This window comes from Dufourea novaeangliae, unplaced genomic scaffold (genome assembly GCF_001272555.1).
Source record: "Dufourea novaeangliae isolate 0120121106 unplaced genomic scaffold, ASM127255v1 scaffold7, whole genome shotgun sequence".
Taxonomy (NCBI): domain Eukaryota; kingdom Metazoa; phylum Arthropoda; class Insecta; order Hymenoptera; family Halictidae; genus Dufourea; species Dufourea novaeangliae.
The window spans coordinates 4,929,399-4,950,925 of NW_015373896.1; the positions used below are offsets into that span (position 1 = coordinate 4,929,399).

Below are 21,527 nucleotides of genomic sequence, written 5' to 3' on the forward strand. Positions count from 1 at the left end.
GGGCCGTTGTTATTAAGACTTTTTTTTTCCCTTACTTGTTATATTGCTTCTATAAAATATGTGTATAACAATATTTTACGCATCTATTAGTCGAATCTGCTCTACATATTACGTGTGTACACGCCTGTGTAATGACTGATTTTCGTTCTACGTGTTCTGGTTTGTGTCCTATGTATATGTTTTTGTGTGTACGCGTCATGGGTTTTCTGTTTTACGTTTGAACTCGCATATATCCGAACGTGTCATGTCTGCGAACGAAAACGAAACCAGAACTGTATAAATATTAAAAATGAACGAATTAAATATCCCACGTCATCGACGATGCACGATATCTACCCGGAAGGAATATTTTTTTTTTACAAAAACTACAATATTCTTCCACGAGATATTTAAATACTATGATGGGCGAAGGAACGTAAAAAAAAAAAGAACTCTAATATCTACAATAATTTTGTTCACTCTACAGGAAATAAATTTTCGTTTCTGCAGAGAGTAAAATTTCCCAAAATGGATGATTCTTCCTTTCATTTCGCTTCCAGAACTGTGTACTAATTTATTAAATCTACTCACATCGAAACGACTCGGAATATTGTTTCACGAACTTTCGTCTAATATTACGAATTTGCTTCGCTAAACAAAATTTCAATTGGTAAACGTTTCCTTTAAGGAACAAGTTCACCCATTTTGCCCCTACCGAAACGTTCCCTCGTCCATCGTTCACCAATCCAAACACGTTTCGATTATATGCGAGGTCTCATCGTCGAATCGCACAGACCAGTATCATTGTCCCTGTCGATAACGTCGATCGTCCATCGATCGCGTCGACCCTCGATCGACAATAATTCGGCTCAATTTCGGAGCCATCGAAAAGGAACATGCAAAAAGATCGCTGTGACTTCGTGGACAATCTACGTTTACGTTCGGAAGTCACGAGATCGACGATCACTTCTGTGCGATCCAACGAGACCTACGATCCACTTCAGAAACGAAATTCGAATCTCTCCTAGACAGCAAAGTTCGTAGAATCGCGAACCACGTGTTCGAGGAATCGAAAATCGGGCCGGAAGTTCTCGTCAGGCCCCCCCCTTAACTGGGTGGTGCATCCACGGTGTCGATTTATTGCATTTCTCGAAATCCATCATCACGGTGAATCCCCCTTTCGCTCAATAAATATCCCTTGGAGAGAGGCTCGCTTCTTCGTTCACTTTTAGGCAGCTAAGTAATTAATAAATAGTGTCTCCGTAACGAGCTCGCGACTAGAACCGTACGCGCTAGTAAATATATATATACTATATATATAATAATATAATATATAATATAATAATATAATATCATAATGTAATAGGTATAACCGACTAGAGTGACTAGACTGCAGTGTGGACGTCACCGTTCGACGTGTTTCTCTCTTCTCTCATTTCTATTCTTCCCTCGTTATTCTCTCTCTCTCTCTCTCTCTCTCTCTCTCTCTCTCTCTCTCTCTCTCTCGTTTCCCTTGTTTCGTTTTTAAGACTTAAACATTACTGGACGTTTTTATTAATGTTAGACATTATTTAAGAAACCGACACCGCCTCGTATCTCTTTCGCGTCATCGCATTCCTACTTCGTGTGTGTGTTCTTACCCTCCTCTATTACGTCTCCCCATTTTCTACTGGCACTTTTCTACTTAAAACCTACGGGCAAACCTTTTGTGTTTTCTCTCTCTTTCTCTCTTTGCTACTCTTCCCGATCGTTCATCTCGATCATCAGCCGGGCACCGCCGCCGGGGACGACCGCTAGCTCTCCAGAACGTCGTCCACGTCGTCCACGTCCTCGTCTGGATACCCAGACGTAGTTCGATGGTCGTAGCGCTGCTACAAACCACGATTCGTGGTCTGCTGGTGTTGCGTGGTTGCGTTGTTGTTGTTATTATTATTGCTGGCGACTGTCTGCTGCGCTGGCGGCATCTCGTCGTCCCGTAGACAGGCGGACTCCAGATGTTTGTTCAGATAGGACTTCAACGCGAAGGTTTTGTGACATCGGGAGCACTCGTAATTCTTGTCCGCTGAATGGGTCTGCATATGGGCGCGCAGGTTCGATCGGTCTGCGAACGCTTTGCCGCAGTGCGCGCAACCGTATGGTTTCTCGCCCGTGTGGCTCCTCAGATGGCCCTGGAGCAACCACGGTCTGGAGAACATTTTCCCACATACGCCGCAGCTGTGGGCCAGCTTGTGGGTCAACACGTGCATCGCCAGGGCGGGCATGCTCACGTACGCTTTGCCGCAATGGATGCACTTTTTCGCCGATTGGGAGTCCAGGCTACGATGGGTCTGCTTGTGCCGGGACAGGTTCGATGAGGTGGCGTACTGTTTCCCGCACTCGGTACAGGTGAACTTGGGCCGGTCCGTTGTGGTCACCTCCTTGTCAGGGACTACCGTGCCGTTGGTGCTGCTGCTGCGACGTTTGGATCTACCGTCAGAGACGAAGAACGCCTCGTAGGTATAGGCGACCGTCTTGGTGCTGGCGCTGTCGTACAGGGAGAATGGGTAAATTGATGATTGGAACTGTTTTCAGGCTCTGGCGCTTTACATGTAGGAACAGTCGTGTGTGATCCAGTTATTATGCAGCGGAGATCAAGAAGCAATCAGGATGGAACGTAACAAGAGGCTAGGTACATGCAACAAATCCACGGAATGAAGTAACGAACATCTATCCAAACATATCGAACCATACAATATATTAACCCTTAACTTTTAGACCTCTTCAGAGATGAATTCGAATTTTTGCTTTGGCTATCGCCATCCAACGGAGAATTTTTCGAAGCTGTAGGCGTTCAAGTACACTCAGTTGACAGTAGAGCGGCGAGCTACTTCCGAAACGTGTAGCTCGTTTAATGGAAGATATGAGAAAGGAAGAGAAGGAGGGGAGCATTTCATCTTAGGCCTGCTAATAAACGCAGGGTTGTTTGATAGCCGAGTTGATGGCGGTATATACAGAAACAGGTGATAGATTTGAGTAGTACCAGGAAAAGTGATATCAACTTCGAAGCCCTTCGGTGGCGAGTGCAAGAGGAGCCACCACAAACGATAACAAGAAATACCCATTCAATTGATTATTGAAAGTGTTTACAAATTACTCATTCATCTCTGAGAAGAGTCGTACTATAGTTAAGGGTTCCACGATTAGCATCAAACCCATAGACTCAAAAACCAAACACCCAACAAGCAATCGTACACAAGAAGCAACACTGCGACATCGAGACAGAGTCGTTCTTTCGAACACCTTTCCATACACGTTCCTCCCATCCTCCCCCTCTCTATGGTCGCATATCGGTGTGCAAACAACAAGGACCAGAGGGTGAAGAGGGGTGGGGGGGCTGAATAGGTGGAGGGTAATCGCATTCGTCGGCGATCAATGATTCACACTCCAGGATACTCACCCATCCCTGCCCGCTGAGCAGTTGGCAGCGTTCGCTTCGGCGGTGGCCGGCGAATGAGGCTGTCCCGACTGTTCTTGTTGTCGCAGCTGGTTGGTCTGCGAGCTGGGAACCGGGACCAGCACCGAGACCGGTATCGGCTGCGCGGTGGACGCCGATTGGAGCTGCGCCGGCTGCAGCTGCCCGTTCGCCGCGACGCCTGGCTGCTGCGGAGGAGGCGGAGGAGGAGGCGGAGGTGGCGGAGGTGGCGGTGATAACGTGTGAATGAAGACGGAATGCGTGGGCGCAGCTGGGGACGCGCTTAGATCGAGGATCGCCTGCGCGGCTGAGAGATCCTCTTCCGCGGACGTGCGGATCTCTGAGGTGGGTTGGAGGCTGTAAGGACGATAGATGTCCTTCTTCTTGGGTGGTAGGGATAATGCTGTTCCGGTGCTGGTGAAACACATGGACAGGCTTTTTCTGGGCGGCAGACTCAACGACGCGGACGACGACGGCGGCGTTGTCGGGGATGGGTGTGGTTGGTGCAAACTGGAACCGTTCACCGCCACCGGAAGCTCCTGAGGCGCGCTGGGTGGCGGAGGAGACGGGACCACCGGTCTGGCCAGCTCCGCCGCCGAACGGAGGGTCGCGTATTTAGGCGGCTCCTCGTGGTTGATCCACGACTCGTGCGTGTAACCTGGAATCGAGAGATATCGGTGGATGTTTTTTTTTTTTTTTTTTCAGTTTAATTTCATTGTTCAGGGTAGGATGATTGTACCAGAAGCGCTTGAAAAAACGATCTTGATTGACTTGTAGAAGTACAGAGGGAAGATAGGACATCAGGTCTAGAGACTCAAGGCAGATCCCAGATAACACATGACGCCTAATAACGCCTTGAAGTCGGCTTCAAGGCGCCTGAGACCTAATATAACCGTAGAATGGTTGTGTTCAAGGCGTCATGTGCTATCTGGGGATATAGTAGGACTATATAAGGATGAGACACGTGGACTCTGGGAGAGTGTGATTAGAAAGATGAATTGAATTGGTTTCTAGGAGTGCAGAGGAAAGATAGGAAGACAGGGTCTAGACTCTAGAGACTCGTGTCAGATATATTAGGAACTGGAATCGGATCACTTTGAAACAAAGGGGTTTAAATTGTTTCAATCGAGAATCGGAGAAATTCAAGGGAAGTATTTGACGATTGAGAATCACTTTGGGATCAAGAGACTTGCATCTAATACATTTACCTAGGACCGACGATCTAGTCGAAAGTCGAGGAACCTTAGACCTAGTGATACGGGATAAGTGATTCCTGATTCCAATATCCCAAACTGGGGCTCGAAGTCCAGAGGCATATTTAAAAGTATTACTGTCCTACAAATTATTCAGTGACTTTTTACTAATGTCGCTTGTTCGACGAAATGGTTCGTCTTATATGCTGAGACGTTTACTTGCATGTCTATTCCGACTGGTGGATAACCATGACAAACTTTGAAAAATTTACAAATTTATAACTTAACCAACTTCTTTACTTTCGTATCGTAATAAAAGTTACAAAAGGTTTGAGAAAATACACTGTTATAACATTTTAATCATCGTTATAAGAGTGTACTGGCAAGTCATTTTGACTTATTAGGGAGTTCTAATTGTAGGAAGTCTGAATATTCCTTGGATTCCTCCTCAGTTTCGTTAAAAAAACATACGTAATTACTCCATCTTTCATGTATATTCAAAGCATAATACCGTACAGTAGATTAAATTAAAATAACATTAACATCACATATATATGATCGTCAATGGGAACGGCGAAAACAATTGCCAGCTGAGCCGTAGAACGACAGCCTTTAATTATCCCCGAGGATTTTCTCGTGTGGAACGAAACGTTCCGGCGACGAAAATTAAAGGGCACCAATAACATAACATTTCTTGCCCATTACTTTCTCTGTTCACTCGGCAGCCGGTTCCCTCGATCACGGGTCTTGCCATGAATATTTGAATTCGTGAATCAGACGGAACCGGTGCGCCGTTTTCATTTCCTGGTGTCGACACACACACGTCAGCTGCTTCCACCATGTGCTACTGTTAACGAGAAACCAACCGATGGGGGGCTCGAAAAAGTGAGAGGGTAAAAAGGTTTCTCTGTAATATATCGCGTGGGGTAACTGTTGCACGGCTTTTGAACTGTTCCTGGCGTCCCTTCGATCCCTCTGGATCAGCTTTCTAGTCACATTTCTTCCTGATCTCAGTTTTTCTTTCTTTCTGCTACATTAGAGGATATTGAATCCTATATTTTGAATATAGAAGACAGCAAAACACAATGAAACTTTCAGCCCACGATGCGTTCAGAGACGATTGGAAGACCTTGGAGGGTCTACCAAGATCCATCCAGACATGATCGGCGTCTTTGAGTGGTATCCAAATCTTCCGAGAACCAATAAGACGCTTTGGGTGGTGTTCAAGAACCACTGGAGTAGCTCAAGGCCATCGTCGCGAAGCACCGAAGCCCTTCCGATAACTTACAAGGTCACTTGGGGAACTTCGAGAATCAGCGAGTGTCACTCGATTCGTACAGAAGACAATTTCTAAGTATCACCAAGAGTTGAAAATAAGATAGTAAGAAGTGTGGAACAATTGCAGGTGGTTGAACTGGATAAGAAAAGTATGGTCGAAGATAGATAACAGGATTGAGGAAGAACGACTGAAAATGGCTAATGATGAAGTGAAAGGTATCCAAAGGTGGTGATAGGAGAATGGACCAGATATGGTCATCCACGTCTTCCTCGAGAAGAGCTCGGTTCAGTCCAAATTCTCTATAGAAAATTAAGATTCTTGGATTTGGTGATTCCAACATAGGTTCCCTTACTTAACAGGGTTCTTCCTTAATAGGGTTCTTCAATATTCTACAAGGTATCTCTGACTCCAAGATGAGTTCTATAGTACTGATCCTACGGAGTTTCTTTCTCTTCGAAGGAACTATTCGAAATAATACAATAGTAAAATAGCAATTTGGTAATACCTAGACTGCAGAGCTATATGCAAAATCACATGTTTCGAAGTGATTTGTAAAGCCAGATGTAACGATTGCATTCGTTCCTCAAGGATTTTATTATCCCAAGAATACGACAGACAATGCTAACTATTTATATTTCACATAGTCTCATATGTTATAAATGCATTGTAGTAACAACAGACTCGAAAGCAACGAAATGCTGAATCAGATCCAGTCACCCAAAAACAAACTATGCATCGTACTCTGAACAGAGCATTATCACGAAACTGCTGACATATCACCAACGAAAAAGAACTCCACGCAAATATCCACCCACGTTTATTTCATTACCGTTCACCTATAGATCTACGGATATCTGGAGATATTTTTCCACCTATGGATCCTCCTGTCGCATTAAAATCGGGTACGATTCGCATGACAGACAACACAGAGAACTGTCATAATTGTTCGACGTTAACGGGCACGAATCGTTCGACTAGTTCGGCCCCCCGAACTTTCTCGAAAAGCGGCGTACAAAAGGAAGAACCATTCGTATATTTCGGACAAACTCAGCGGAAATCGGCATCGAGCGTTTTCGATTCGATTCGTCTCGCGTGATGCAACTCCCAGTTCCTTAAATTGTTTAACCGAGTGGGAGGGCGAGCCTTCTTTTTATTGCTCTTGACCACGCGACAGGACACGCGACAGTCAGCCTTCGATGCCTCGTTTGCTTTCCACCGGATACATGTATGGCACGATCGATACCCGCCCGCTGCGACAGTATAACGCGACACTAGTCGTATTGTTGCGAGAACCGTGCTTGGAAACACACGGGAGCGCAGAAATTATCTGTCAGCTGTGTAGCCCTCCGTGAAAGGGTGGACGGGTTGGGCGGTGAAGGGTGAGGGAACACCCGCGAAACAGCGGAGCCGGAAGTCCTTGTTGCTTTTGTGCCTTCGACCGAGAGGAGGCTCCAATCGATACAACTTGTTAGAGGCATTGGAGAATTTCTATTATGCGACCTAACAAGACGGCTCAATGATGCGAGACCGATATACCCTCTTTTTCTTTCGGGCTACGATCGCTTAAAGAAAAGGGAACCTCGACGACTGAAGATGGAATATATTCGAGATATGGACGAATAGTTTGTATCAAAGTAGATTTTATGGAATATGGTAAACCTTTTTTAAATCGTATATACTGTAGTGGACAAAAAAGTTACCATTTTGGAAATATGGTCGAATAGTTTGTATTAAAGTAGACTTTATGGAATATGGTAAACCTTTTTCAATGGTAATCGTTTATACTGGACAGATATGTTACCATTTTGGAAATATTGATGAATAGTTTGTATTAAAGTAGATTTTATGGAATACGGTAATCCTTTTTCAATATTAAATCGTATATACTGTAGACAGAAAAGTTACCACTTGTTCGATTTGTTTTATTTTTATTATGTTTTAACGTAGTAAATGGTAACTTTGATCCTCCGAATACTCATCGATGGTGTACTGTGCACGTTTTACAATCTATGGAGAATTCAATGTAACTACCAAAGACGAATTGCTACAGTTTTATCGACGTATCAGTATACGAATAAAACAGAAAGACACTAAAACGGGCCATAACGCTACACGTTAATACGATATCGAAATTATCAGCTAGAATCAACTTGAACGGATTTGTTACGACAACACAGGTAATAATTCACTACAATTCAAGCCAGACGTTATCTAGACATCGGATGTGTTCCGACCTGTATGCTGGTCATAACTTAGTGTGTTACGTTTCTGAAATAGAATCGTTTCCTCGTCAATCTAAAAAGAAATAAACTGCCATAGATCATACTCCACGAAGACAAGCAACATTATCATTAAAAATCGTAACAAACTAGCCTCGGTATTCCATAATACACGGACCATAAATCGCGGAATTTATAATCGTTACGGGACCGAGATAAGCTTGTCCGAACCGCAGGGGGCAACAAGTCACTCACGAACGTTGATACGAGCACGGAAGAACCCGTGAGGTCCAGAGCCATCGAAACAACCAAAATTCATACATAATTCATAACGGTGATCGACGACAAACCTCAAACAAAAGCAACAACAGTATTACACGATTACCACCGTGCCGTTCCATATTCATAGGAACATTACGTCCAATTCCAAGGGAGTAGGGGAGTGGTGTACATTCGCTACCAAGCAACAGAGCGGCGCCCAGTATCACCGAATCATTCGAAGAACGCAAGCGCCGGATCTGCCCCCCACCATTGTCAAACGCTGACCGGACCATATCGTCCACAAAACGCGTCTCGCGATTAATCGCTCGGCGTCCGCGGCTAATCGCTCGTATCGCAGCCCGTTAATCTCGAATCCCCACTCTACTGAACCAGATTCTCAACCATCATCCCCCATCCACGAAATACCTTCTCTCGATCTTCTACAAGAGGGTGAGAGGGAGAGAGAAAAAAAGAAAAACCTCTTCTCGTCCGGTGGAGCCATCAAGCCTGATGAGTCTGGAGATAAGACCCTTCCGAATCTAGAAGATAGACATCCAGAGTAACCGACTCCCCCTCCATCCTTCCAGATAAATCAGATCCAGGGGAATAAAAAGAGCCCCAGTCTGATGAATCGTGGGCGTTCGAAGTGGGGGTTACAGCTCCTTGGACCGATCGAGATAGGAGGGGCCCGTGACAGCAATAAATCAGAAAACTGTACTCGGCCCGATCGATCAACCAGCGCGCATCTATTATTGGCTGAGATAAAAGGGAGTCGACACACACAGAGGGAAAAGGAACGAGAAAGAGAGACAGTGGCCGTGTCTGGAAGTGCATTTCATCAACGCCCGAGAGGGACAGAGAGACACGATGAGAGAGGGTTTGGTGGCCGGGGGTGGTAGGGGTAGACAAAGGGAGACGGGCCAGGGGAGAGGGTGAGAATCAATAATGTCGAATGAACGCTCTGCACGCTCCCACGAGTCTGTTGATTCTAGCCTTTAGAACGCCCGATACGTAAGGTTCCCTTTTTGCCATTGTTAGTCTCCGTCGATCGTTCGCCGACCACGATCGAATCGTGATCTCGGTGTACACATACAGAGTGTCCCACCTGACGTGAACATCTTTAATATCCCACTTGTCTTCGAAGATAGAAAGAAAAAAATTCGAACGGAAAATGTTCTTTCGTTGAAAGGGGGTCAAAACAGCGATGAACAAAAAACTTTTCCGAAGGTGATATTTTTTCCAAATTTTAAGGTCATCGATGTTTTCTTGAAATGAAACGACATATTTTTATCATCGTGGCGTAATAGTTGAGATCAAGACCAATCCAATGACATTCATGTAAACTTGAGTATAAAAAATCCACAAATGTATGAGAGTAGATTTAAATAATAAAATAACTAGGATAGAGCGATTAGTGCAACAATGAATCGAAGTTGATGAATGTTACTTTGAGAATTTGTTGAAATAAATTTTCTGCAAAACAAAAACAAACGAAATACTTAAGGTGTTCACGTCAGGTGGGTCAACCTGTATACCAAGAATACTCGCTGGTTATCGGGGATGCGTGGGATTCAGGGGGGGTGGGGGTGGACGAGTGACCATGGACGAGTACGATTGTGTTCAGTATGTCTCGAGGATCTGTAGCGAGCGAAATCGGCGAACCGTGCTCTGGAAGAGACAATGCCGAAGTGGAGGCGAGTTTGCGCAGCGAGACGGAACGCCGCCGCCGTCGAGCTGCTGGCGCGTGCGTTTTCTACGCGGCACAGTAACGCAACTGGTAATTGGCTGATCGTGATTACGTAGCCTGGTTGTCGTTTCTTTCTAATTTTGACAAGAAGCAATTGTTCATTTGAACGTGGAGAAGGAAATTTAATTTTTCTTTACTGTTTAAATTGCCGTTATTTTTTGGATAAAAACGGTGGCCTTTTTTGGTAAAAAATTTATGTATAGATATAACGTACGCACTACGCTGAATTTCAAGTTTTGTCAGTTTCCCAAAACGAATACCTTCGGCAGCCTGAAGGTTAACCATTGTCCGTCCCTTGCGTCAATTTGACATATTTTTCTCCTAAGAACGGATGTTATTGTGTCATGTGTAGGCAAAATTTAGCTGAGGTTCCGTGATTTTTATTTTAAGGAACTTCGAAAATTAATTTATCATATTCATTTTTCACCACTGTGTCAATTTGACATTCGAGAGACGAATTATGAAAAGAATGCTTTGAACTGCTGTTTCGTTGGGTATAAAAATTCAGCTGTGAAGGTAGATTTGTCAATTAGATTAATGTTGGAACGAAAATATCCACGATGGATCAACCCACGCAGAAAGCAGTCGGAGCAATAAAAACGTTACGTGACCGCGGGGAAAATGCAATTCGTTATTCATGATGGAATTACAGCAAAAGGAAGCCGTTTAATCGATGCCCCCCCCTCCCCCTGGTGTTACATATTTTCGACCTGGATTCTGCTCGTCCAACGCGGACTCCTTTGCAGAAGGCCATTTCGAATAAAAACTAAATCAGAAAAACAGGACAAAATGAACAATAAAAAAACACGTTAGAAAATATTAACTAACCACTGTTACAGAATCGAAACAAGCTAAAGTATTTTCCACTTAAAGAACAAGATTAAAATGAAGAAAGTTATTCTGAAAATACATAGTATATTGTTACAAATGTCTATAGGATACGTATGACCAAACAGGCCCAGATTGTGATTTTTAAAGCCCCTAGATTTAGAAGCAGGGGACGTGGGAAATAAATTTAAAAAAATTTAAATTTCTTCTAAATAAAATTAAATAAGATTTAATCATAACGAAATGGAAGGCTCAGAAGGGCCCCCTAGAAAGTGGGGCCCAAAGCTACAGGCCCCTTAGCGCTGTGACCAAAAGGTAATACAATTAGTAGAAAAATCATTAAAAATTGACATTTGATAATTAAACGATTCGATAATTGACGATAATTAAAACAACACGAGAGAGAACGACAGCGAACAAGTTGCCGCAATTCACCGAACAGTTCGATCCAAGCCACACGTTGTCGCAGAGGCGCGCACGTGTTACATAACAGTTCGCGCCATGTTAAAGACCGGAGTGTCAGGCGTTACAATCGATAACGAAATTCAATTAACAGCTGCTCCCGCGCGGTTTTCACGATAATTCGCTCGCTTACGCGATTAGCTGTCGCGTGCGGGACAGTTTACGTAACGTGTGTCGGACACTGTAATTATCAGCTGTACGGTACGATGCGTCGATGCACGATGGGGTAAACTAGCGAGGAAAATTTAAAAAAAAATATTAATAAAACGAGCGAGTATAATACAGAGAGGAGAAAGGAAACGCTCACAGAATTTATTGAATTTATTCGAGCGGATAAGTGTAAACGAGACACACGACTTCCGTGTACGGGGACATAAATCAACTTGTGGAACGTATTCAACACGTACCACCACAGTCGGAGAGGCAATCAAGTCGTGTGTCCGAGTTAGGAACCGGGGGTAGTTGTCTGTTATTTTTCAAGCCACGTAAGTGCACACACCGACTCAACTAGTGGCTACTTAACGATTAATCATGGGAACGGTTGAGAAATCGAATTCAGTTCTTATGCACTGGGCTTGATAGCTTCCTCTAGTATTGAATGAAAGTTATAACCTCGGTGTCCACCTTGAGGCACATTCGGGACAGTATGTACGATAAAACTGTCGCCGAAATTCTGCGAGATTTCGTTCTCCACCGAGAGCCTTTTTAGACGAATCATGAATATACTACTCTCGGGATGGAACTTGACCTAAATGAGAGAAAAAAATGTGTTTCCCAATAGACAGAAGCTTCATCTTGCATCTTTGAAATACGCAACCAGAATCCTTTTTCGATTCAGAAATCCTGAAATTTTCATCTTGGACCTTCGAAATACGAATGCAGTATCGTTCAAGTGCTTCAGGATAAATTGATTCGGATATCCTGAAATTAGGAGCAACGAGTGGTCAAAAAAGCGTCGGAATCCTTCGAGAAGCTGTAATAAGACAGCAAGGCTGGGCGCAACAGTCGGCCCCGCGGATGCAAAGCAGAAAAACCGCTCGGAGCGTGGACAGAGCCTGAATTTCTCGCGAAGAGACGCGTCGAGATCGCGAGAAACGGGTGTGGAAAGCGGTCGCGAAATCCGAAAGGGAGAAAAAAAAAATAGCTTGGCAGACGGTTCGTGGAGCGAGAGTGGGGCAGGGTGACCCAAATGGGTGACGCTGGTTGAAAGAGAAAGAGAAGGGCTCATTCCTCCCCCGTTTCGATCCGCCCAAAGATCCGCAGTAAAATCAACGATCGGGCCTTTGCTGGCGCGGGTGTGTCGCCCGAAAGCGAGTTGTATCTGCGTGCGACTCATGGCCGAGAAGAGAAGTCATCGTTGGACCCGAAACATGGAAAATCATTAAGGTTAGAGAAAATGAGACATTATCCAGGGCGATATCCCCGATGGTAGGACGGTCTCGTGGGGTGGCCAGTGTTATCGTCACGGGTGACTACCGCAATTTCTCTATAGCACAACCGATCGGCCAATCGGCGGGTGTGTCACCCCCGTGGCTCGACGCATGGCCAGACTCCGATAGGGAGAGAGAGAGAGAGAGAGGTCGAAGGTCGTATCTCCCTGGGGTAAAAATACAACTGGGGTTCGTTTCGTCGTAATTTCTTCTTTTCCTTTTTTTTTTTTTTTTTTTTTTTTTTTTGTGGCGAAGAATCTAGGATTCGCGTGTAGAAGCTTCGAAGTGATTGCGATAGGAGGATCGCGTGTAGAAATGAAGAACGTTTAGCATTCGGGAACGTTCTCTGTAACCACGTGGAATTGCATACTAGTTCTGTATCAGGATACTGGTTGAAAGTTCGTGATTCGATAAATCTAGTAAAGCGGTCAATGATAAGAATTCAAATGGGTATACACTCACCATGATAGTATAGAGCTCCGGAGGCGTTAAGCGGCGGCGGACTGGGCGCAGTGGCACCAGCGGTAGGACTGTGGGGACTCCAACAGGTCTGCTGATGATTGACCTGTCTGGTATCGGTGTCCCCGACCACGTCGATTTCCTCGTCCTCCGGTTCATGCCTGTGCTGACGTTTCTCTAAACAGACAGTGGTCTGTTGGATACCGGGCGTGTGCTCGTGCATCATACCCGTATGATCGTTCTCGTCCTCTTGCGTGGTCGTTGCGTCGTCCACGCGATCCGGCCATGGATAGGCCTTCCATTTCTTGGCCATGAGGCACCGCGGCATGCTGCTGGCGGCGCAATTCTTCCTTGTCGTAGCTATTGTCGCCACCGCCACGGGCCTGGCTGGTTCGCGCACCGTGCCGCGTTACTGTCACGGGGATCCGTTCGACCACAGGCGATCGAGTCGACGACGTGACAGCAGTATCCCTGTCGCGAAACGCCGCCCGCTTAGCTACACCACTACTACGACGTACTACACCCTCACCAACCGCACCAAACGCACCACCGTACCGATCGACGGTCCCGAGGACGTCGACTACCGCGACGCCTAGCCCGCCGCCGCCACCGGCAGCAGCACCACTATCGCCGATGTCGTCGGGTCGTTCCTCGTTCCCCCAGCCGTCGACGACGTCGTCCACGTCGTCGATACAGCGACGTCGCCGTCTCCGTCGTCGTCGTCCGTCGTCGCCCAGGCCCGTCCGGTTCTGTGGCCTGTTCACCTCACGGACGACGATCGAGGTATCCGTAAACGGTGTCTGCCACGGGGGATTCCTCTTCGTCCTTCCTTGCTCGCGTTCGGGCGTGATCTGCAGCCTCGTCATCGGCACAGCGAGGGCAGCTCCTTCGTTGGATGCACCGCCACCATGCCAGCCCTGGCTGACTCGCACACGAGTATACCCTCCCCGGACGTTTTCCTGGTCTGAACACTTTTTCGTTTTGTCGCTATCCGTTGGAGGACTTACTTCGAATATTTGGATGGCTACCACTAAGAGAACTACTGTATTACTACTACTGGGATTACTAACGATTCGCGTTTTCCTGTTTTAATATCCTCTATCTGTCTCTTGCTCGCTGGTCGGTATTCTTGCGTGGTGTCCTTTTTATTTTGGCCCGAGTTCAATCCTCCCGTGTCCTCTTTTGATTCGTCTATTTACGGGTAATATTACTGGCTGGCTGAGCGGAACGACCGACTGGAATGACTGACTGACTGACTGACTGACACTGCTTGTCCGTCCGTCCGTCCGTCCGTCCGTCCGTCTGTGCGGATAATACTCTATCGGTCGCTCCCTGTCGCGGCTCTCGCCAGTGACAGGGGGTGCCCTCGAATACGATCACGACGACGGGGTGCGACTGTTTAGTCGGTGGCGCTGTCGGTCCGCTGCTTATCCCCCCACCTTACGTCACCTTCTATCCTCTTCGATCACTAGCTACAGGGTATTCTGTCCCAGTCTAGTTACCACGGGACCAGGAACCCCCGTCGTCCCTCCGCTGCGGCTCCCCTCGAGTCAGCATTGTCGGGGTGGCGCTGCTGTTGCCGCCATCGCCGCCGCCGCCGCTGCTGATGGTTTATGCTGGAGCGAGGGATGGCTGCGCAACCCCTCGAGGGTGCCGATGGTAGTTCTCGATTCCTGCAGGCCTTTTGATTGTGTGCGCGCGCGTGCTCCCAGCGTTTCCACGGGACCAAACGTGTATACATGTATGTGCATCGCCATTGGCGTAACGAGGGAGTTTCTCTGGCTCGGTATCAAACTTTGTTCTCCTGACCCCACGATGTCGCGGTTGCACGGGCTGTTTTCGATCCCAGTTTCTAGAGGACACATCGAAGGTTCAGATTTCGTTGGTCATGTGTCTTACGAGGTACACTGAGATTTCGAGGGCGAACGAAGAAAGTTTTTCGACAGGGAAATACCATGACCATCGTTTGGCGACACCACTGCGACCCGACGTCGGGGGTGTACGCCAGTAAAACGAGTCCGTATCCCCACAGACACATAACCTCTTTCTTTCTCTCTTACTTCGAGCCTGGATTCGAGTCTGTAGGTATTGTAAATGGTCTAACTGTCGCGTTCGATGTGTCTAGACGTTAACTACCCCTCTGGATCGCCAAGAACCGTACTAATTCCCTTTTTTTTTCCCCCGGAGTTCAGCCGAGGATCTGAACATTTATTCAAATTCGCGGGGGTATACGCTAAGCGGGCCGTAAATTACGGCCTAGCCCGATTTAAATCCCTGGATATCGGAGGCTAGTGAACCCTTGGCCCCTTCCACCGCCCAAGTTTCATCGAGGACGCCGCGATATGCTCCTCGTGGTTTCGATGCCGCGCCGTGTCGAATGTGAACGTCGCCAGGGAACGGAAGAGCAGAACAGCTGGTTGGGGTGCCACGGGCACCGGCCTTGTTTCTGCGACGAGTGCGTAAACTCTCCCGTGTGTGAGGAAGGGGATGGGGGTTGGAACGATGGTAATTCCTATGGAAGATTGGCTGCATAGTGGTGATGCTGTGTGTCGCCGGATACGAGACGCGACGAACTTGTTGGTTACGTGCTGTCGGTGTTGGTGCAAGGGTAGAGGGGTGGCGCACACGTTGGGGTGAACACCGAGGGGTTTAGCTCTCTATCTCCCCTTCTGCAAAAAGGGGGAAGGTCGAGGGTGGAGGAGCCAGAAACGAGAATGTCGGCTAGCTAGGAGGGAAGTAAAGGTCCACCGTGCGAGGGGTTAGAGTATATGTATGTGTGTATGATGTGGAGGAGGTGAGAGGGGAAGTCTCGCGCGTGCGCGTATGATCGGCATCGATTCGACGTCTAGGCAACACCTGGTAGCGCCCCACGTGCCACGTTAGGGTGGCACCAGCCACCCCGCGCACGCGATCCCCTTCGTATCGAATATCACGCTGCTGCCGCTACTGGCCTTCCTGTCTACTGTCTACTGACCCACGCCAACCATGTCTTTCATCGTTTCGCCGGCGGAGAAACTCCTAATGGGATAGACGAATCCCTGGACTTGTCCGGTCGCCGATTTCTGTAATGGCCAACCCACGGCCTCCCCCCCCCCCCCCCCCCCCCCAGGGTGGTGGATATGTATCACTGTCGGACGGGTTTGGAACGCTTCTTTTTATACCCTGTTACACCTTCTTTGGGACTAGGGGTTTCTTGTGTATTTCTTTTTACACTGTCGGCCGAAAGTATGAACACAGGGTGATTGATGGAACAGTAACTGATGATTCTGTTACGATATAATAAGAGTTACGTAATCGGTACATGTACAAATCAGTTTCGTGTTAATTTTATCATATCTTTGTGAAGAGTTATCTTTGTTGAATTAGAGTTTTTCTATGTTTTTAATTATCAGAACTGGTCCCACACTTTCGGCAGGTAGTGTAGTTCCTTCTGTTTTATTTGTTGATTTAAACCTTTTTGAAACTAATCAAACTGATTGAAAAAACCTTATATAACCAGAGAAGGAAACAATGATAAAGTAATCCATTGGAAGCGAAGAAGTCCATCCCTTTAACCGAAACAAAGAATTGTTTATAACTTCGAAAATATTAATCTTTCGACCCATGTCCATTAGGACTTCTTTTCATCATTTGACGAGTACTATCTACCCTGCAAGTTTCGAACCCTTTCTTTGTATCACCCTATACAGAGTGTCCCGAAAAGATAGAACAATCCGCAACCTGGATATTCCTCATGCAAGTACAAATCCAAAAGTCCTTTACCGTTCTATAACCTAAAGCTCCATTTCCAAGATATTACCAATGAAACGAACTCACACGTACACGCAGAAACAGTAAAAAAGCGCACAACCCAAATCACTCGCCTCTGTTTCTGGCCTAGCTGATTGGGATTCGTTTAACTGCTGATATCTCGGAAACGAAGCTTCAGATTACAAAACGGTAAAGGACTTTTCGATTCGTATTTCCACAAGGAATATGCATGTTGCGGATTGTCCCAACTTTTTAGAACACCCTGTATAGGAAGGCGCCTAACTTGTACACCACCCGCGCAGACACGTTCGCACGACCGCAAAGCAGAGCCCGTCGTTGTTCGCTCTTAGGTACGTGCATTTGTGACCGCGAACGATCAACCGCAATTTCTCTGCCGCACTGGGAAGGTTGTAGGTACGGTTTCTAGGTACCGATAGCTGGTCGACAATATCGAGATTGGTTCGAGCCCTATTTCGAGGAACAGATGGTTCCGTCGCGGTGTTTCGTCGTTCTGCCTTCGTCTCGCCTCTCTCTCTTAGCTCGGTGTGTCCCATTTACGGGCCATTGTCGTTCTTCCAGAGGCGTGTAAACTTTCTAAGCGTCGCGCAGCCCGGTAATAACCGTGCCATATGACAAAACCGGCCCGCAACAGCTGATGCGTCCGTCCCCTCTCTCCTCTCCGCCGTGGCTGTGCGCCCTCTCAATTTGGAGGATCGATCGACGGCCGCCGTTCATCGGCACCGCGCGTCCCACTGACAATCTTCACCACGTTATTGGTGGAAGTTCGGGCGGAAGATCGACCGTAAACGGTGGGAATAATCCGCGGTTCTCGTTGGTGTGATGTTTCAGCGAAGTGATATATTCTTTGACCCTTTAACGTCCAGACCTTGAAATCGTTATTTGAAAATTATTGGACTGATATAGGGTGAATGTTCCAATTACTGGCAGTGTCCCAAATACAGCGGTATTAAAATACAAATATCTCTATACATATAATGCGGTATATAAATATCTCTCCACCAGTGAATCGTACCATGTTCATACAAATATTTCAGGCTCCCTATATAACTTCATAGTCATAACTATCATTATCCACCGAGTTTAAACATCCCCTAAACAATATTCACTTCCCGACATTCATCAATCTCCTAACGCCCCGTAACCGTTCACTGCATATTCGATAACTGCGCCTGTTCGATAACTGCCGTAGTACTTACGAACGGAAACTTAAGGTTGCACGCCCAAGATCAAAATCCACGCACGTAACGAGCCTAAGGGGAGAGGTCGCATGGTCCAACGACGCTGTGTGCACCTTTCGTAGAATTTATTATCCGGCTCACGAGGGGCGGTAAAGGGGGGGAGGGGCGGCACGTGCGCGCTGGCGGGCAGGTGGGAATCAGGGAAAAATACCGGCCGGTCTGTCGGGTCAATAAACGAGATTAGGTCGTCGGGGATTTCGTAGTAGTAGGCGTGACATACACGTTCGAGGCGCAGTGCCAAGGATGCATACGCGCGGAGGTCAGTTAAATCACGGCCGAACACAAACCCCGGGGGAACGTTGTAATAAGACTTGGCTCCCGCGCCACCGTTTAATTAGCGATTGATTAGATAGGCCGGAAAGATCTATGCGGCACGTGATACACCTACACAGCACTGTCTCGAAGCTAAACGCGGGCGTGTATAATCGCGATCGGGTTATTCACGCGGTTATAGCAGGTTTGTAAATGAAACAGAGCCTACTCTTACCAAGGGCCAATTAATCGGGTGCTATTAACGGACTCGACGGGGTTCATTGCGTGCGGGAGACTTATGGACTTTGTTACGAAAGGAGACGATGGATGGGGATCTCGAGGCGAATTTATTATATTAATTTTTAATATTTTTTAATATTTTTAACTTACGAACTTTTTCCCGACACGCCCCAAAATAATTTTAAGTAATAAAAAAATAATCTGTGCGAAGTTCCAGCACGATTCGATGAGGGAAAAGGAAACCCCTGGGCCTTTAAACATTTAGAGAATTACTTAAACGCACATAAAGTCGATTTTACTTGATTATCCACTTTGTGTTAAACATTTTTTTTTATTTAGTTTAACGCCAAAACGCCTCTTTTGGGAGGAAAACATTAACTTAAAAATGGTTCGAATACGTGCACCTCATTTGTATTTTCACGGCAAACCCCCCCCCCCCCCCCCCCCATTCGATGATAACGTGGCCCAAATTTTGTAATATTTAGGGAAAATACTTACGAACGGCAGCATATATCAAGGACTCTGATTAAGATCGAGATTAGATCAAACAAAACCAGTCTTATTGCACCCTGAACTTCGCCCTTTGATATTAGGACACTTGCTGAACACGAAACAAGCTTCACAAGAAATTTCTCAAAATTACCGCAGCCCTTGAACAGATATCCTCCAGAGACTATCAGACCAGAATAGCACTACGAAACAAAGAATCATCCACGAAACGTGAAAATTTTACGAAACATCACACTTTCCTCGAGTATAACAAGTTTGTCCCGCCAGACGTGAACAGGGGTGTGGAAGATGGTAGCTTGAAGCCATCGGACGAAGACCACTCGTCAACTAAAAACGGAAATGCATACGCAACAAGGTACCACCGAGCTGGAACGTGACTTCTATTTAATCAAGAATCACGACCCTCGGAGTTTCTCTCGCGGTTTACATTCAAACTGCGCTCGGCGAGTCAACAAGTGACGAAAATATTGGAATTCCCAGTCTCCTGGACGTAGTTGGCGCCATATTTTCGAGCGAGGGGGCTGGGGGAGACGCCAGGGAATTTCATTACCGCGAAACCATCACACGAACAACAACCCCCAGGGGAAGACTTCTGTTTCCGTTGGCTGCGCCTTTTCGGGAACCGTAATCCCCGCGATCGCGAAGACAATCGCTTCGTTTCGCTTCCATTTCAACCCCCTTCCACCCTTGGGGCGAGGATTGCGTAACGTCAATCGCGGTGGCAAGAATCGATCGGGCCACAGACCTCTCGTGACTTCGACGAAAACTGCTTTCGTAATCTGAATTCTTGCTCTCCATGCGACGTGGATTCACGGGTAGCCCGAGGGGGAGAACCACGGTCCTCTCCGCGAGTATGTTTCATTGGGGGATTCGTCCTGTGAGAGGGAGGAATTGCGTTAGGAACTTTCGGTTGACGCGAAACACACATTCGTTTCGTCTTGTTCAAACATCTGTTTAGTTTTCGAGATGAACTGGTTTCTTTCTTGTACAAAGGTGATGAACATTTGGAACTCATAACTGATCATTGACTCTTGTCTCAAAGATGTTTAAATCATGTTTATCTTAACCCCTTGACGTCTGCAGACTCCAGGATTACATTGTTGTCGTTGGTTTTTTACTGTAAAAGTTAAATATTAATGCCAGCAACGTGGCATTTCACTTCGACTCAAAGAAAATCGAATAATATTCTTCTTTCTATTGAATCGATTTTAAAATCAACACGAGTCTGTCTTGATATTACAGGGCAAGGGGTTAACAGTGGTCTAAGTCACCGAAGGAACTCGTGACAACTCCCCTTTTTACCGTGACTAGAAACCCATTTTTTTCCCCAAAATGTACTTCAGACCCCTTCTCGAGGTATCGATTCGATCATCCATCACCAATCGCCCCGGGGTCACCTTGTGCCACAAGATTCGTCCACGGTCTGGCCATCGGTTACGCGTGCCAGGATCACGTGGCCCGGCTCGAAAACCCCGGGTATCAATTTTCGTGAACTTGGAAGGAGCTCCAAGGACACGGCTGGCGAATGGGAACCGCGGCCTGTTTCCCAGAGTTCATCGTTTCCCGTTTCGCCAACGGAAGAAGACGATTTCCTTCAAACCCACCCCAAGGATCAGTCGAATACAGTGCAAGGCAGAGGGTGGCCTCTCGCCTGGAGGATTCTTGCAGTGCAAAGAGGGTGGAATCCTTCGAGGCGGGCCGGATTGAACCACCCCCCTTCACCCCCACCTACAACAGGGCGCGAACGCGTCATTGAGTAATCTCGCCGGGTGCAGACTCTATTCCGGCGTTTTACCACTCAATGCAGGCGCCCGCGAGCCAAGGGGGCAGAATGCCAAGAGATCCGCGTAAGAAGGATCGGATAGGGCTCGAGATACCAGGGACGCCACTGGCATCGACTATATGTATACATATACGTATAACTGGAAAATTCACTTTAGACCTCGGGAGAAGTCGCAGATCGACCGACCTCGACCGGGCGGACGTTTGCGTTATTTTCGAGATTGGTGGAGTGGGAATGGAAATACAGGATGGTACGTATATATATATTAACTGTTATATGGAAGCAAAGTGTGTCTAAGAAATAGAACTGATAACGCAAATACAGTAGACTCGCGATAATTACCCAAATTTGGGACTCGAGCAGGGGTTCTCAACTTGGGGCCATATAGCCACCAGGGTCAGATACAACATCTTCCAAGATACAGA

The 21,527-nt window shown here is 46.7% G+C and overlaps 1 protein-coding gene across 1 annotated transcript; it reads right to left on the reverse strand.

Annotated features, from left to right (window-relative positions):
• Positions 1-1,450: 1,450 nt before the first annotated feature.
• LOC107192262 (oocyte zinc finger protein XlCOF7.1) lies at positions 1,451-13,653 on the reverse strand. The gene is made up of 3 exons (XM_015581481.1): positions 13,312-13,653; positions 3,416-4,088; positions 1,451-2,502 (listed from the first exon to the last, which is right to left on the reverse strand). Exons 1-3 carry the CDS (start codon positions 13,634-13,636, stop codon positions 1,851-1,853), a joined length of 1,650 nt encoding a protein of 549 aa, XP_015436967.1. The 5' UTR covers positions 13,637-13,653; the 3' UTR covers positions 1,451-1,850.
• Positions 13,654-21,527: the final 7,874 nt, after the last annotated feature.

Excerpts from the sequence above, each read along its gene's own strand:
- LOC107192262 (XM_015581481.1), bottom strand. The coding sequence starts at position 13,636 with ATGCCGCGGTGCCTCATGGCCAAGAAATGGAAGGCCTATCCATGGCCG. Across the intron at positions 4,089-13,311 it reads CGGAGCTCTATACTATCATG|GTTACACGCACGAGTCGTGG; the intron begins GTGAGTGTATAC and ends TCTCGATTCCAG. Across the intron at positions 2,503-3,415 it reads TGCTCAGCGGGCAGGGATGG|CGCCAGCACCAAGACGGTCG; the intron begins GTGAGTATCCTG and ends CCTGTACGACAG.